Source organism: Natator depressus, chromosome 21 (assembly GCF_965152275.1).
Source record: "Natator depressus isolate rNatDep1 chromosome 21, rNatDep2.hap1, whole genome shotgun sequence".
NCBI classification, from domain to species: domain Eukaryota; kingdom Metazoa; phylum Chordata; order Testudines; family Cheloniidae; genus Natator; species Natator depressus.
In genome coordinates this window covers 1,207,180-1,224,340 of record NC_134254.1, presented here as the reverse complement: position 1 = coordinate 1,224,340, position 17,161 = coordinate 1,207,180, and the positions used below count along the sequence as shown (strand labels likewise).

General features: G+C 49.8%; 2 protein-coding genes across 3 annotated transcripts in view; both read left to right on the top strand.

The window, feature by feature from the left end:
• HIPK1 (homeodomain interacting protein kinase 1) overlaps nucleotides 1-4,080 on the top strand; it is a 33,191-nt gene extending 29,111 nt beyond the window's left edge. For both annotated transcript variants that reach the window (XM_074936388.1, XM_074936387.1), the window contains one exon: nucleotides 528-4,080. In XM_074936388.1, coding sequence (XP_074792489.1) covers nucleotides 528-1,013 — 486 coding nt within the window. In that variant the 3' untranslated portion in view covers nucleotides 1,014-4,080. The remainder of the gene's footprint in view (nucleotides 1-527) is intronic.
• A 6,910-nt stretch (nucleotides 4,081-10,990) lies between these two features.
• Nucleotides 10,991-16,180, top strand: OLFML3 (olfactomedin like 3). Its single transcript, XM_074936413.1, has 3 exons — nucleotides 10,991-11,222; nucleotides 11,830-12,115; nucleotides 13,878-16,180. The coding sequence occupies exons 1-3, from the start codon at nucleotides 11,115-11,117 to the stop codon at nucleotides 14,660-14,662; spliced, it is 1,179 nt and encodes a 392-aa protein (XP_074792514.1). The 5' UTR covers nucleotides 10,991-11,114; the 3' UTR covers nucleotides 14,663-16,180.
• The last annotated feature ends 981 nt before the right edge of the window (nucleotides 16,181-17,161 follow it).

The window sequence follows — 17,161 nt, the reverse complement described above, 5'->3', positions numbered from 1 at the left end:
TCCCTTCTGGGCCCTGAGCCTGGCCTTGCTTCAGCTGGTGCCCCTAGCTCTCGTGTTTGACTTAAGCTCAGATCTTCTGAACACAACAGAGCAGTGCCAGGCACCTCCAGCCAGGCTTCTCTGGCCCCATGTACACATAGCCTCCACTCTGCCTTCGTCAGCTGCACCGAAGGTGGCTGCTGTGCAACCAGCCCTGCCTGCTGGATCCAGAACTAGAGCAGCCTCCCTGCGGTGTGCTCAGCGCCTGCCCCGGCACGGCCAGATGGGAGCCTTGGCCATGGCACCAGAAGGGCTGCGGTTCCACCTCTGTCCCTGGTAACTGTCCCACTTATCTCTGTAGTCAGTGAGAACTGCCCTTCCTCAGGCTGCCAGTCTCCTGGCGCCTGCAGCAGAGCGTTATGAGCCCCGCTTCATGAGTGCTTGAACGGCCCCAGTGCAGGGCCCGCCAATAGCTGGCTTTCCTCCCCCCCACAGCAGGCGTCACATAGGGGGTGCCCACTCACTTCACTGATTTTTCTCCTTTGCAGAACCAGCCGACACCAGTGTTGGCCTCGCAGGAGAGAAATGGAAATCCAGCTCCACGCAGGCAGCAAGCATATGTGGCTCCCCTCCCATCAGCTATTTCTCAGGCTCCCTACACGTTCCAGCATGGCAGCCCAGCTCATCCCCACCTGGCAGCAGCTACAGCGAGCACACATCTTCCCAGCCAGCCCCACATGTACACCTATGCTCCGAGCACCGCTACAACACTGGGCTCCACAAATTCTCTCGCTCATCTCTTCTCCCCTCAGGGCTCTGCCAGGCACACCACATATGCTGCCCACCCTAGCACACTTGTCCACCAGGTACCAGTGAGTGTTGGGCCCAGCTTGCTGACTTCTGCAAATGTCCCACCTGCCCAGTACCAACATCAGTTTGCTACTCAGTCCTATATTGGTGCTTCCCGAGGATCTGCTATTTATGCTGGATACCCGCTGAGCCCAACGAAGATCAACCAGTACTCATACTTGTAGTTCGGGGGCTGCCCTTGATTGGTAGGGGTTGCAGTAATTGCAGCCCACTTTGGGGAGAGCTGGGTTCTGCTACAGGCCTGGAGAGTCAAAGGAGGTTTTCAGGTGTTGACTCTACTCTCGTAGTCTCCTCTAAGTCTGGATGTACCTTGTTTGACAATGTCTCTGCTTGGGGAATTCAGTCGCTAACTGGGCAGCATCTGTTGGTACCAGTACAAGCGTCATTGATTAAGATTTTAAACTTTTACTTAATTTTTATAGATGCTTTTAAAAAGGTCACAGTCCAATTTATTTAAAGCTATTCTGATGTTATGGTAATTGGAGGAGAAAAGACAAATGACAGACTTTAAAGACAAATGCTGATTTTTTTTAACTCATAATTTAAACAGATTAGCAGATTATATTTTAGCAGCTTGCACAAATCCGAATTGCCACTAAAAATATAATGCACATTTATTTCAGTAAGTTGCTAGAGCAGATTTCAAACTTCAACTTAATATTTTAAAGTTTGTTCTATAATTCATTTTCTCACTAGTAGATTACTGTTTCTGCAAAAGCAATTACATCTCTATTTGTCACTGTCAACATTTTTTGTTTACTTTCCTGCTTTGTTTAAGGGTATGATAGAGGCAGCTATCTTGTACTAGCAACCTAATATTCAGAAGTCCATTTAAACCATGAAATCTTCATTTTATTGTCTTGTAAAGTCTGAATAGCCATAATGCAGCTGGATTTTTATCGTTGCAGAAGCTATTAAATTAAGTTTTTCAGTTATATGCAAAATCTCACTGTATAACATAAAATGACTGCTTTGCCAAAATGCTGTATTCTTCCGCTGAGAATTGATAGTGCTGTGTTGCTCTTTTGAGTTTGGTTTCTTTGGAGTATTAGACACTGGCCCTATAATGGAGCTGGATTCCTTTCACAGCAGCACAGGGCTTTTCTTTATTTTATTTTATTTTCTTTATCTTTTTTCCTTGCATGATTTATTTAGGAGGGAGCTGAACAATCTGAAATACAGTGAAATAATGACATGTACAGCTTTTTATACTCCGGTGAGCCTCTCCTCCTGGGTATGCTAGCGACCAGCTTTAAAGCGCTCTTATTAAGACTTGCATACAGTAAGTGCATGTAGGAATTGGGGGTGGGGGGAGGGAATCCAGATTTTAAAATTTATTACTGAATTTAAAACTATTTTAGAAGTTTTGTAATGGTGGTGTTTTAATATTTTACATAAAATGAAATATGTACATATTGATTAGAGGAAAAAATATAACAAGCAAAACTTCCTGCTAACCCCAAATGTTCTGTCTTTGTAATCAAAATGTGTAGTGATTATACTTGAACTCTGTACTTAGTGTTTGTCTAAATCTTAAACGTTCCTGGGGATGAAATTGATGTATCCTTTGTATTTAAACCAAAATGATACGTCAGAATGTATGTGAATTAATGCAATCATTAGAGCTCATCACTGTAGCACTGAGAGAGAGAAAGTAGAACCTCATGAGAGAAAAGGATACCTTCTGATTTGTTTTGCACAGGTATGTGTGATGAAGAGTTGTTTGATGTGTCCCCTTATTGTAGTGCCTTAAATGATGTAGTGTGAATAGAGTTTACAGTGAGCTTGCCTTATGAGGGACCAGCAAGCCCCCATCGAATTGAAGCAATTCACTAAGCTTATCATAGCAAGAATAGCAGGATGTTGCATAGATGCATTGTTCTCAGTTTTAATGCTAACATAAAAGGCTACATTTTTGTTTGGAGTGAAGCGATGTTTCCTTAAGCTTTCCTTGAAATGGCACATATACTGTTAGATGTCTGTCGATGCATTTCGAATAGGGTAGTGCTGGGAATGCATTGGAATATTTAGTCTGATATTGCAGAAGTGATGAAGTATGTTCAATCACTTTATTAGATTAGAGTGTGACGTTACCTTCCCCTGTGTTACTAGCAGACGTTTCTTGTAAAATATTGCTAGCTTGGTGACAGAATGTTTATACCAAAGAGAGCCTGCTGTAAAGCACATAACATAATACCATTTAAAAAAATGTATATTTCACCTGTTAATGTGGAACTGTTGGGAAGGTTTATCAGCTATAGCACTAGTGTTGTGAGGAATACTCCATTTGGGTAACCCACGTGGTTTTGAAACTACACTTTGTTTCCTTGGGCCTGTCGAACTAGGAATTATTGCGTGACTTTCGGTACCGAGATAAGTATCTTGGCCCAATGGATAATGAACTGGCTTGAGTAGTGGTATTACTGCAGCAATAAGAGGTTTTTGCAGCCTTGACCCCAGTTCTATCCAAGTTGAAAATAGTCTAGTTCTACGACTGGTGCATGACATGACAGTGTCCAAAGGGGCAGAAATTCAGTTCTGAAGTTCCACATTACTGGGATAGGAAGGTCTAGGCTGGTCTGAAATTGATCAGCTGTAAGAGGTTTGGTGTCTCTTTCATAGTAAGGACTTTGGAACTGGATGGGAGCAATTAGCAACGTCACTAACCAGAAGTCATCGCCTAGTGTACTTTCCATCACAGCACTCCTCAAAATGTGGGGATAACTGAGCAATCCGTACACTTCCCATCACTGGTGGTGCCGATGCTCTGTGTTGCTGTAACATTATCCAACTGTTTCTCACTTAGTGCCAATCACTTCCTTATTTTGTCCACATTGTGGCTTGTGTTTAGTACTTCCCCTCGAGACAGATACCTCTTGGATACAGAGTTGTGCCTTTCCTTCACAAGGCAAACAAACTCCACCATCCGTATTACATGAAAACTTTTCACCCAATTTCACAGAGTAAAGTGTTTCCTGGGAAGTTCTTAAGAAGAGAACAATAACCAAGGCCTCTAACAAAATGAACTAATCAACTGGGGAAAAGCCTTTGTTTAAAAAGAAACTAAACAAACCAGCACCTCTTACATAGTTTAAAAAAAAAAAAAACTGCCAGATTTATCTACTAAGAACATTCTCATCTCCTCCACTGATTCAAACATCCCTCAGCACTGGAAAAAGGAGGATCAGATGGGACCTGCATAAACGAGATGTCACATACTAACAGCTAGGGTACATCCAACTTAAATTGTGATACGCACCATTTAAAACCCCCACAGGGCAAGATTCTGATTTCATCACTGGATTTACAGTGGTGTAACATCAAAATGTCGCCCACGGTGTGTGTTGCCCCATCAAGTGTACGCTAAAGAGTCAATTCTGAGGAGGTGCAGCCTTTCTCCCAGTGTATTCCAGCCCATGCGGCCCCAGTGAAGCATTAATAACTGAGCAGCCTCACTGTCACAGCTGGTTTGCATAGTGTGTAACCAGACATGCTATTTATTAATATACATTTGTCCTTTCCTTAAACTATGAGCAATTAGCTGGAATTTGGGATTCACCTTTTGAATTCTAGATAACTCGTCCCATCTAGATTCATTCTTGTGATTCATAAACTGTGTTTAATTTGAGTTGTTCCTATTCTCTGACTTGCATTCACAGCTGATACCCTACTGCAGAAGCAACTTCAGAGCTTTTCTGCTTAGCACCTAGTTGACTGATGCAGTAATTTACCTCTGATTCAGCGATTTTTTTTTTTTTTTTAAAGTATGTGGAACTAAATTGCTTCTAAATGACAGGATTGGCACAGCCCTGCTTTCTCTTTTATTTAAACTTATGAATGGTGCCGCATGTCTACATGGTTGTTTGTTCGTTGCTAAACTTTATTATAATGTGTGATTTCAGATTCAGCTTGAAATATATCTATCTCACTACATGTAGCAGTACATTATATGTAATGTTAGTATTTCTGCTTGAATCCTTGATATTGCAATGGAATTCCTACTTTATTAAATGTATTTGATATGCTAGTCACTGTGTGAAATTTAACTTTCTTTTATGGTTGTGCTCTTCCTTTTTAAAGCCGCTAGATACAGGTAGTTTCTGACATTTACTGATCTATGTTTGTATTGCCGATGTACTTAGGGGGTATGTAAAAATCATTTTAACAAAAGAAATATAGATATTTAAAAATTTAATACTAACTATATGGGAAAAGGGTCCATTGTGAAAACACAGTTTATCTTTGGATTCAGTGTTTTGTCTTTGGTTTTACAAAGTAGCTTGTATTTTAAGTATTTTCTACATAATATGGTAAAAAATGTAGAACAATTGCAATGCATCAATAAAAGGGTTAATTTTCTGTTCTCTATTCACTTGGCCGTTTCTGAGACTATCTAGGATAAGTGCAGAGCCCTGCCCCTTTTCAGACAGCTGTAGCTTCCAGCTGCACCCTCTGTCTGACCAAGCAAGGCTCATTGCTCAGTTCTGTGTTCTACATGCCCAACAGTGAGCAGCAAAACACCCTCGCTAGTAAGCACAGCTGGGGCCGCTCCCAAACTGCTTACAGGGTTAGATGTTAAAAAACGAGCTCTTGCTAGCTCAGAGCTGATGGTATGGGTCCAAGCCAAGGGTGTTGTGTAACTCTTGGGAGGTGCTCTGGTATCCTTGGCCAAAATTTTCACAGCTGTGCACAATGCTAGGAGCAAGTTGGGTGGCTGGCTGGCTGCATCCCAGTCATGCTACATATGTAACTATGTGTAAAGGCTTTGGGCTCCCTTGGCATGGAGGCACCTTGGGCTTGATTTTCAGAGTTCCTGAGCAGCTGCACTTCCAGCTGCAGTCCGTGGGAGCTGCAGGCACTTGGCACCTCTGAAAAATCTAGCACTCTGAGTATGAGTGAACAGCCACATGAGAAGGGAGAAGCCAGCATTTCCCTTGAGCTGTGACATTCTGGTTGCTGCTGCCATGGACCACAGCAGTGATTAACCTGATATCCTGCAAGCTCACTGAAGTCAATGGTGCTGCTTTGGTGGCATAGAACTCAGCCCACAATAAGCTGAAGTCACTGGGAAAGCCTTTATTTTAAACCCAGAAGAGGATTCCTTAGTAGGTCTGTGTAACAAAGCCCCTGGTGGGTCATCTGGGGACTAAACCCAGGACCTCTTGATGTAGACAGCTGAGTGCTCCCCAGAGAGCTGCCTGCATGGTGCAGCAAAAGAGGAGAGACTGAGGAATAAATCAGCAGAGAGCACATGACAAGACTCCACTTTGATTATTGGGCTTCCAAGATGAGTATTTTGGGGACATCATTCTGCTATTGCAAAAGCTTTTAAAGGAACAGCTGTTTTCAAATTGTTCAATAGAACAGTGGCAATTATGAAACTGAATCATACCTCCCTTCTCGTCCCCCAAGTCCTCTGGCTGTTCCTACCATCTTGATCCTGGCTTTTCCCAGAGGAGCAAAGTGTGCACACTCATGTTAGTCCACATTTTACCATGTAATTTGCAGCCTGACTGGGGTGATAACAGTTCTGGGCAGGTTGTGTGTTTTATCAGTGCCTCACATGGTCTCTCACTGACCTGTCTGTCCATCATTCACACAGGGTTACATTTTCATATTCTGTTTGCTCTGAGGAATATTTTCTAGTTAGAATCATAGAAATGTTGGGCTGGAAGGGCCCTTGAGTGGTTATCACATCATCCAGCTCCTGCACTGTGGCAGCAGCAAGTCAGAGAGAGAGAGAGGCACGCGCGCACACACCCCAGACAGGTGTTTGTCCAACCTGTTCTTAAACACCCCCAATGACGGTGATTCGACAGCTTCCCTTAGGAACTTATTCCTGTGCTTAACCACTCGTGCAGTTAGAAGTATTTCCTAATATCTAACCTAAATCTTCCTTGCTGCAGATTAAGCCTATTACTACTTCTCCCATCTTCAGTGATATGGAGAACAATTGATCACCGTTCTCTTTATCATAGCCCTTAACATATTTGAAGACTTATCAGGTTCCCCCCTCAGTCTTCTTTTCTGAAGACTAAACATACCCAGGTTTTTAGCCTTTCCTCATAGGTCAGGTTTTTAAACTTTATCACTTTTTTTGCTCTCCTCTGGACTCTCCCAGTTTGTCCACATCTTTCTTAAAGCATGGCATCCAGTCCTCCAGCTAAGGCCCCACAAGAATGAGTGGAGACAGACAATTAACTCCCATGTCTTATATGTGACACTCCTGTTAATACACCCCAGAATATTAGCCTTTTACACAACTACATCACCTTGACCACTCATATTTGTGATCTACTCTAACCCCCAGAGCTGTTTTCAGCAGTACTACCACCTAGCCAGTTATTCTCCATTTTGTAGTTAGGAAGGAAAACTCAAATGCATATGTGAAGTACTTTGCACTTGTCTTTATCGAAGTCAGACCAATTCTCTGATTTGTCAGGATCATTTTGAATTCTAATCCTGTCCTCCAGAGTGCTTGTAACCCCTCTTGACGTGGTGTCATCTGCAAATTTTATAAGCACTCTCTCCATTCCATCATTCATGTCATAATGAAAATATGAATAGTGGGAGACCCAGGACTGACCCCTGCCAGACCCCGCTAGCTATGCTGTCCCATTGATAACTACTCTGGCTTTTCAACCAGTTGTGCACCCACCTTATAGACATTTCATCTAGATCACATTTCCCTAGTTTGCCTATCAGGATATATCACAACTGCTGCTTTCCCCCCATCCACTACGCCAGGAACCCTGTCAAAGCAGGAAATTGGGTTGATTGGTTCTTGACAAATCCCTGCTGACTGTTCCTTATAACCCCCATTATCCTCTAGGTGCTGACAAACTGATTAGTGCTTCACAAATGATTCAACAATCAGTGTTTAATCATTTGTTCCAGTAGCTTTCTGGGTATCAAAGTTAGGCTGTCTGGGCTATAATTCCCTGGTTGTCTTTGTTCTCCTTTTTAAAGATAGTGCTATGTTTGCCCTTCGCCAGTCCTCTGGAACCTTACTTGTCCTCCAGGAGTTCTTGAAGGTATTTACTAGATAATGAAAGGTGATCTGTATGTATTCATGAATGCACAGAGTGTGGGTACAAAAATTAGAAACAGCAGCAAGCTCCTTAGTGACTAGCTAGGCTCCCTCTTTGGGAGAGCCCCCATATCCTCCCTGCACGGACTTCTCTGCAGAGTTGAACCCTGCACTGTGTCCAACAATTCAAACATCTCAGTCTCCATGGCCGTGCACCTTGTGCCATCGTTTACACAGTCCCAAGTGAGTGGCATTTGGCTGTAAAATACCCAGTTGGCTTGTTGCATGCCCACGTTGCCCAGGAGTGAGGCACTGGACTCAGAATCCAGACCAAAGGAGGGGGAGAGCAAATCCTAGATTCAGGCACCCTCTTGCTACAAATGTCTTGCCCTGGATGTTTCAAAATACGGCTGACTGTAGGCCTCCACACATTCTGGAGTCTGATTTGTGTCTTGGGTGAGGCTCTGGGTAGAGACACTAGATGGTGCAATAAACCTTTGGATACGGAGCAAGCTAAGAGCCCAAGCTGCGGAAAATGGGGCTGCATTGTTGACACAGATGAGACCCGGGTCTAATTCCGGTGCTCTAAATAGAAGCAGAGCCCTGGGAAGACATGGATTTTCTGCACTGGGTGAGCTTGCCACTGCACCTGGGGTCTGTTAACCAGAGGCAGTTTTATGTTACAAACCTTATTATAATCATCCCCCACCCCACCCCATACAGGATTTTTGATAGGGAGTAAAAACAAACTAATGGATGCAAAGGACACCAGAGTGGTTGTGCAACACCACAGGGCTAGGGCTACTTCTGTCACCCTGGCCAATCCTAGTACAGCCCAGACCGTGTCTCAGGTGTGACTTTTCCATCCCACCCCTGCCTGGACAGGGGATCACACTCCAGAGGGAGAGACAGTACTTTCCATTACAGCAGCACTCCTGGTGTCCACATGTAGACAGCATGGCCCTTAAGGCCTTCAGGGCAGGGATGGTAAGAAGCAGATGGGTGGGGGAGAAGCCAGGATGCCACTGTAAGCAGAGTTGAGTAAAATATTTTTGGTGAACAGTAAATTCACCCAAAAAATCCATTTTTGGGAGCACTGAAACTGTGTCACTTGGGTCAAATTCAGGGATTAGTTTAAGCTAGAACCCTGCCCTGAGCCCAGTGTGGAAATGGCCATGCAGTTTGTGGGTCCCCAAGGGCTGGGTTTGTTTTTCATTTCAATGAGAAGAAAGGTCAAGGCTGGTTTGAAATTAACCAAATTTTTTTCCTCTTTGGTCACCAAACCAAACAATTGGTGCCTCAGCTCCAGCTGCCAGTGGGCAGATGTGGGTCCGAGGGGGGCTCGGCCGGAGAGGGCAGTGATCAGTTCAGCGACAGCATGAGCAGCAAGCCACGCGGGGTGCTGCAGGCTGGTGCAGTTGGCAGAGCAGGGAAGTGGGGTGGTCAGCCTGGCTTTGACTCCAACAGAACAGCTAAAGGCCAAGGCTGTGCACCAGAGGAACTTAGCTTCTCTTGTCTTGCAGTGCAATGGGGCCAGGACAGGCGTGTGGCTCTGTCCTGGGGCTGGGTGTCTGCTCACTCTGTGTCACAGGCTGTATGGGGCCCAGCAGCATGGCTGCACATAGTTTAATTGGCCAGGGGCACCTTGCCACAGCAATGCCCTAAGCTCTGTTTTTCTCTGTGAATCTCACCCTACCCCAGCCCCGCTCCTCTTCCCTCAGCTATGGAGTATAGCACACAGCGTCCTCATGCTCTTCATTCACTAGGTGTGCTCAGGCAGGCCCCGGTGGGACTCCTGGCCCCCTTCGTGGCCCATGCTAAGGCCACTGGGCACTGAGTGTGGGGAAAGTCAGAAAGCTCCAAGGCTCCATCTGCCAGGTATCCCAGCGGGAGCAGAGCAGTGTGGGGCTGAGTCCTGGAGCTCTGCAGAAGGCTCCCACCATTTGTTCTTTGCCAAGTGCCAATATTGTAATTACTGTCAATAGCCCCTGGCTGTGACGGTAACCAGCACGCCCCGTCGGCGCAGTGTGTCTTGGGGAACCACCACACCCCATCCTAGCGCTGAGGCTTGGCTCTACATCAGATACTCTTAGTGTTCCCCTTGGGCCAATGTTCAGCGTGCTGGCACCAGGCTCAGGCTGGGATGTTGCAGAGATGGGGTCGCTAGCTGCGGCGCCCTGTGGCCATCATCCCTACGAAGCTGAAGCTCTGGTATCAAGGGCTGGTCAGTAACAAGCCAGCTTTTCACTGCAAGCAGCATCTTAGCAGGCCTGGCTCTGTTTCCTTTGGAGTAGTTTCTGCACAGCCCCCTGCCTGCCACTGACACACCTGGTTTTGTTTAACTCCCCTCAAAGCGCAGGGGCCAGGAATTCCAGTGACAGAGGTTAACCTCTGAAAGGAAACATCCCACCCCCTCCTGCAAAGACTATACAAGTGTTTCATCCCCCGCTGGCTGTTGTGGACCCTCTAGCAGTGCTGAGGGGCAGGGAGGGGGCTGGGGTCACAGCTTCACACAGAACCTGGTCCCCAGCTTACAAGAGAAGTACCTGGCCCTGTGCCCAGCTCTGCTGCTGACCTGCTCTACAATCTTGGCCAAGTCACATCTCCGCTGCGTCCCTCAGTTTCCGCTCCCACCCTTTGTCTGTCCAGACTTTGTCTATCCAGGAGTTAGTGACTCAGCCAAGGCCCCCCCGCAAGGCTCTGTGGTAAGGATCGCGCTCCATCCTAAGGCACACAGGTGTGGTACCAGCCACGCATGTGCCATGCCTAGACAGACTGAGCCCCATCCCAGCATAGCAAGGGGAGACCAACAAGAGCCCTGGGGAGATGGGAAGAGCTAAAATCAGCAGCTAACCTGCACATTGCATAAACTAAGCAATGACTGTAACTTGTGCTGAGCCCTCTGGAGCCTGCCTCCCACCCTCCTGAGAAGCCAGACAGCACCAATGCTTGGGAAAGAGAATGGGACAGGGGTGTAGTCTTTTGTTTCTATCCCTGGCTCCCAGACCACGAATGGGTTAAGGCGCTTGGAGCTGTTTTCCTTTGGCACCAAGCAGCCCCTCTTCTGAACCATCTGGATTTAATAAAGGCCAGCGAATGAGGCAGCGTTCCGCCCCCAGGAACCGTCCAAACATTCCAAAGCCGTGAGCTGGAGCCCAGCTCCGAGCGTGGCACTGAGTGCGCCGGCTCTCATCCACCCTGCTAGGCAGAGCAGCGCTGCCTTCCCAGGCCAGCCATGGCCCCAAGGCTCGGCCTCCTCCTTGCCCTGCTCCTGGCGGGGGCCATCAGTGCTCAGCAGCAGCAGTTCATGGAGTACATGGAGAGGAGATTTGGTGCCTTGGAGGTAAGCGCAAGTCTCTGCATCTCCCCTCCTTGCTGTAGGGGAGCAGGGCCAGGCCTGGCTCAGGCATTTCCCCAACCTGCCGCGTTCGCAGCGTGGTTCTCTGCTCAGTCAATGCTGTTTTACCTGCACTTAAAGCAAAGCTAACACTGGCTGTGGGGGGAGGCTGGGTGAAAGGGCCCCATCCCACGGTGCTGTGAGCAAAGAGGAACCGGGTGGGAGAGAGGAGCCGGAAGGACACGTGCTGAGTGTGCAGGCGCCAAGGGCTGAGATGAGTGTAGGAGCAGGAGCCACGTGTGTGGGTGGCCGGCTAGGGGACTGCAGGAGAGCTGGGGCCAGAGGGTGTCTCCAAACTGCCCTCTAGCCATTACTGTTCAGAGCAGGATGGGGGCTGTTGTTCCAGGGTGTTGTGGACAGGGCTGAGGGTAACACGAAGCCAGGCACACGCCATCAGGCATGCGAGCAGTGCTGCCAGTCACTGCATGACCCATGAGAATGGCAGTCACAGGCCCAGACGGCCAGGGTGAGGGAGAGGGCTGCCCCCTGTACACTCTGCACTAGCCCCCCCCAGGCAATAGGGGCTCCAGCACCTCGCCCTCCCACCCCCCAGGAAAGGATCTCCCAGTGGCATGACCAGAGCAGCCGCTACTCCACCGAGCTACGCGAATTCAAGAACCAGGTGATCACAATGCTGGAGAACATGGAGAAGGAGCAGGACAGGCTGCGCACAGAGGTGGAGAACACGGCAGTGCGGGTGGACCGGCTAGAGCGCGAGGTGGACTACCTAGAGACGCAGAACCCCGCTCCTCCCTGTGTGGAGGTGGATGAGAAGCTGATGGAGAACCAGGTCTCCACAGCCAAGAAGAGGAAGAATGAGAAGTATGATAAGCTGACAGGTGAGGGCACGCGTCTCCCCCAGCCAGCAACATGCCCCTCAGGCAGTGCCTAGACGCTCCCACAGGGAGCTGCTGAGGAGTGTTTGTGTAGGTACAGAGCCACTGGCTGGAGTACTGTCCTGCCCACCCCTCCCCAGGCAAAATTTTCCCCCGGACGGGTCTGTTGGCCCACTGGCTCTGTGGATAGGCCCTGGGCTGAGATCTGTGTGCAGGTCGGACTCTGCTGTGTGTCACATCATGTCTCGGTGCCTCAGCTCCCCATCTGCACAATGAGGTCACTAGACCCCCTGTAGACTGTCCACATGCGGGGCAGGGGTTGTCTCCTAGGATCCACACTGCCTAGCACAATGGGGTCCTGAGCTCAGCTGTCACTGAATGCAAGATTAGCTTAAGCCTGCTGTATGCTCTCCTTGTGCTCTCCATTGACTCCTGCCACGTGCTAGTGAGGGGCTCGCCCAGTCCTGCAGCCAGTTCTGCGGCAGCTCCCTTCATCTCCTGGCACACTCATGCTCCGTGGTCTTCTCCTGCCCTCCATCCCTGGGCATGCAGCACTCTAGGGACCGTGGAGCTGCCCTGCCCCCAGGAGTCCTGCACTGCTGCATGCAGGGACTGAAAGGGATCCATAGAGATTTACAACGTGTTGGTACCATATGAGTCCAAACAGTTCCCTGAGCATCAGAATTGAGGTGCCTGCCAGAGCAGGGATAGCACACCCAGCTGCCCGAACAAATCAGTGCCTGCTTCCCGGCAGCACTGGAATGGCTAAAGGGATGGGGAAGTTTGGTTCACGCTCCTTCATAAACAAAGAGGCTTGGGCCACAGTTTTCAAAAATGGTCTGTTTTGATGCTTTGCTTGAGCCTCTTGGAGATTGCCGGTAGCATAGCTCTTGGAGGCAGGCCGGGTGCTGAGTCCCTGGCAAAGCCAGCCCCAGGGGGAGCAGCAGGCTGAGCACTTCAGCCAATTTGGCCTGGTTAGGGACCTACGAAGTGGCTGATGCTGCTTGGTGACTCCAGCCAGGCTCCAAATACAAGGCAGGAAAAAACAGCAGGTTTGACTCTGGAAGTTGTGGCCATAGTAAGGTCGCTGCTGTCCCTCAGGATCCAGCAGCTTGGCGCAGATCTGCCTGAGGTAGACAGCTCGAGGGACTCAGTACATTACACACAGGGCCCTACCTGCTGAGTTCCCTCCCTTGGTTCTCATGGCCTGGGGGGAGCTGGGAAACCAACTTCCAGAGGCAAATCCAGAGTCTGGGAAATGCAGGAAAACCTTCCTGTTTGACAAACACCTTTTTCCCTCACACCTGAGACCCCCTAAAACCAAGCCCTCCCCGATCCTGAGCAGAGCGCTACCCCCAAGCAGGGAAAGAGCCAGGGGCTCCAGGGAGACCACTGCACAACTGCTGTGGATTTTCTGTGGAAAGCGCCCACGTACAACTGTGCTAGGCAAAAGTACCAAACCCTGAGGCAGCAAGCTAGGAAATGGAGAGTAATTTGTATTTGCAGGGCTCAGGTCAGGGGCTGACCTCAGTGCACCTGTAGGTGTCACTGAGGAGGACTCAGATTTTCCTGCCGTAAGGACTCAGAAGTAAAGCCCTCCCTAAATATTCTCTGCTAAAGACCCCCCTTTCTTCTCCCAAGTGCTTCTCCCTCTGTGGGGGTCCCCAGCCCCTGTGCTGAGGTGCCCAGGGAGGGTGTGAAGGCACTTGGGGCCCTGGCTGGCTGCTGGGGGCTGGTTCTCACGGGCTCTCCTGCCCCCTCACAGACTGCAGTGACACCATCTCCCAGGTGAAAGCCATGAAGATCCTGAAGAAATTTGGCAGCAGTGCTGGGCTGTGGACCAAGGACCCCGTGGGGAGCTCGGAGAAGATCTATGTCTTCGATGGCTCCAGCAATGATACGGTCTATGTGTTCCCCAGGATGAGGGAGTTTACGCTGTTTTCTGCCACGCGGAAGGCAGCCCGCATCAAGCTGCCCTACCCCTGGGTGGGCACCGGGCACCTGGTGTATGGGGGGCATCTCTACTACATCCGGCAGCAGGGCACCTTCCAGGTCATCAAGTTCAGCTTGGCCAATAAGACCATTGTGGACAGTTCCGTGTTCCCAGTCGAGGAGCAGGTACCTGTCTTTGGTCTCTCCGCCTTCAACTACATCGACATAGCAGCTGATGAGGAAGGGCTATGGGCCATCTATGCCACCAGGGAGAATGAGAAGAACATCTGCCTGGCCAAGCTGGACCCTGTCTCCCTGGACACAGAGCAGATGTGGGATACGCCATGCCCCCGGGAGAACGCTGAGAGTGCCTTTGTCATCTGCGGGGCACTCTATGTGGTGTATAACACGAGGCTGCCCAGCCGCTCCCGCGTGCAGTGCGTCTTTGACGTCAGTGGCGCCATGACACCTGAGGATGCTGCCTTGGTGTACTTCCCCAAGCGCTATGGGTCTCACTCCAGCATGAAGTACAACCCCAAGGAGCGGCAGATCTACGCCTGGGACGATGGCTACCAGATCATCTACAGGATGGAGATGAAGAAGAAACTGGAGATCTGAGAGGGACTGACCTGGCCCTGCACCTCGCTCTGCCACCCTGACTCACGCTGAGCGGTGCCTGGCCTGTGCAGTCCACAAGTGCCCAGCCTGCCTCAGGGTGGCAGAGCCAGCTCCTCAGAGCTAACGCAAGGGCCACACGCCCACCACTGCTCCTGTCTCTCCGTGACTGTGAATGGTGCTGCAGCTCCCCGGCCAGCCCTGCCTCTTGACTGACACTCCCCAGCTCACTGCAGCAGGGCCCCATGGCACCAGCCATGGGATCCCCTGGGCTGCTCACCGGGCAGTAAGGGGGCAGCCACAGGCTGGCAGCATGAGCTCCAGGGATATCAGGAGCCGTTACTTCGTTGAGCGTCAACTCACAGCATCAGGAAGTTTGGGGTTATTTAACAGGGTCTAAAATAAAAAGCTTCAAGGAGCCGTCACCAGCAGGTGGGGTTGGCTGGAGCCCTCAGAGAGGGAGCTGTGTGTGGGGCCTCCCTGGATGAAGCAGCTCCTGCTTGGCCTGCCGTGGTGCACTCCTAGTGCAGAAGGGCCTTTCTCTCTGTTGGGGGTGGCTTCAGCAGCCTGAACATCACGCTGAAGTTTTTCTGGAGCTCTCACAGCTATCAGTGCTGTGTGACCTAGGGCGGTGCTTGCCATGCTCTGTCCCCCACTCCGTGTGAACAGCCATCTCCTGTTTGATTTTAGATAAATTCATCCAGCTACAGGCTGCTGACCTAGATCCACCTCGGTGTGCCTAGAGACTTTGCACTGAGCATGCTGTGGCTCGATTCCTGCTAAGATACTGTTGTGCCCCCTTGAAACACACGTCAACCTACTTTCTTCCCCTTTTGTATTGACTAGCTTGTCTCCCACCAACGCTGTCGCTGCACTTTGACTACACTAATATCCACCCGCACATCCCCCACCCCCGAGAAAGGTTTTGTAATGGGAATGCGGTGCGGGGAATGCTGTTAGAGCCAAAGCACAAACCCCAGCTCCTCAGGATGAAGACAGCCAAAGAAACTCTATGTAATAAAGGATTTTCCACTCTCTTAGTCTTGCCCTGGTCTCTTCCCTCCCCACCCACCTGTGAGATTCCAGCCCACCCTGGCCTTGATCCATGACTGATCTTTAGCAAAGTTAATCGTTGCTCACACACATGGTGGGCTAAAGCAAAGGCCCAGACATGTCAGGACATGCTGGCAGGGGGGATCTCTTGTGTGGCTGCACAGCTGGTCCAGAAATGGAGAGTTAATTTATTCCTTCTGCAGTATGCCTGGCTCCTATAGCTGCTGGTGTGGAGCAGGTTACAAAGTGAGGCTGCCATGCATCCCCACGCTGTCTTAGCTTTATCATTACTATTACTACTAGGGAGAAGCACAAAAGAACAGCACACGCATGTAGGAACAAAAATCAGACAGGCTAGGCATAAAATGAGTGACACCCAGCAAGGGACATAAAAGGCAATAGGAAGAGGTTCTATAAATACATGAGGAGCAAGCGGAAGATGAAGGCAAGTGTACATCCACCACTTAGCACTAATAACTGATGACATCAAGAAAGCTGAGGTGTTTAATGCCTGTTTTGCTTCAGTCCTCCCTAAATAGGTCAATTGTAACCAGAGACTTAACACCATTAATGTAACAGCCAGGGGCAAGGAGTGCTAGAGAAGACAGGGAAAGAACAGCTCAAAGAACAGTTAGATACATTACTTGTATTCAAGATGGCAGGCAAGTAGTCAAGGGACTAGGAGGGTCTGGCATTCCCACCCTGAGGGTCTGTGCGGGACATGCGAGAACACTGCCACCCATGGGTCCCTCGCCCCCTCTCCCAGCCTTAGTTCCTGCTGCCAGGCCAGGAGGCTGGGGCAGATGCCCACTTCCGGCTGTCTGTGTTACTATGGGGCCTGGCTGGGGCCCTCCAACGCCTGCAGAGTCACAACGCACCCCACCCGGCTGCAGGATGGGACTAGGGTTCGGAGCCTCAGTCACACAGCTACGCACAGCCCACGGTGTCGCCTGGCAGAGCATGGCCCATAGGGAATAGAGCTGCCCATGGGGTACGGCTACCATTCCTTGTCTTCCCTGATGCGTTAGTCACCCCAGGGTAACACAGACCTCGCCAGAAGTGAAGACAAAGCAAAGCCTTTGTCACAGGAGGTTGGGACCACATGGCTGATCTGCGGTGCCATTCCCCTAGGGCCATCATCCTTGAAGAGTCCTACACCGTACAAACCCGCCCCTCTAAAATGCCACCACCTCAGTGTGGAAGGCAGCAGCCAGAGCGCCAACAGCACCCAGCATGGGGGTGAGGGGGAATTAAGCCAAGGCCATGGGGCAAAGCCCTGAGGATGCTAGGAGAAGTCAGGGGATCTGTGATGTCCATGCCTCTCTTTGACCAGGGTTCATTCAGCAAAGCACCTCCCCTAGGAAGCTGGTCTCCTTGGTCTCCGGGAAGGGGAAGGGCTGTGGCTTTGGGTGTCTAAGGACTGCAGCCAACGAGGCATCCTGAGCACAT

Bases quoted from the DNA above. Each gene is read 5' to 3' on its own strand.
- OLFML3 (XM_074936413.1), top strand. From the start codon at position 11,115: ATGGCCCCAAGGCTCGGCCTCCTCCTTGCCCTGCTCCTGGCGGGGGCC. The intron at 11,223-11,829 runs GTAAGCGCAAGT...CCCACCCCCCAG, and splicing joins GGAGATTTGGTGCCTTGGAG to GAAAGGATCTCCCAGTGGCA. The intron at 12,116-13,877 runs GTGAGGGCACGC...GCCCCCTCACAG, and splicing joins GAAGTATGATAAGCTGACAG to ACTGCAGTGACACCATCTCC.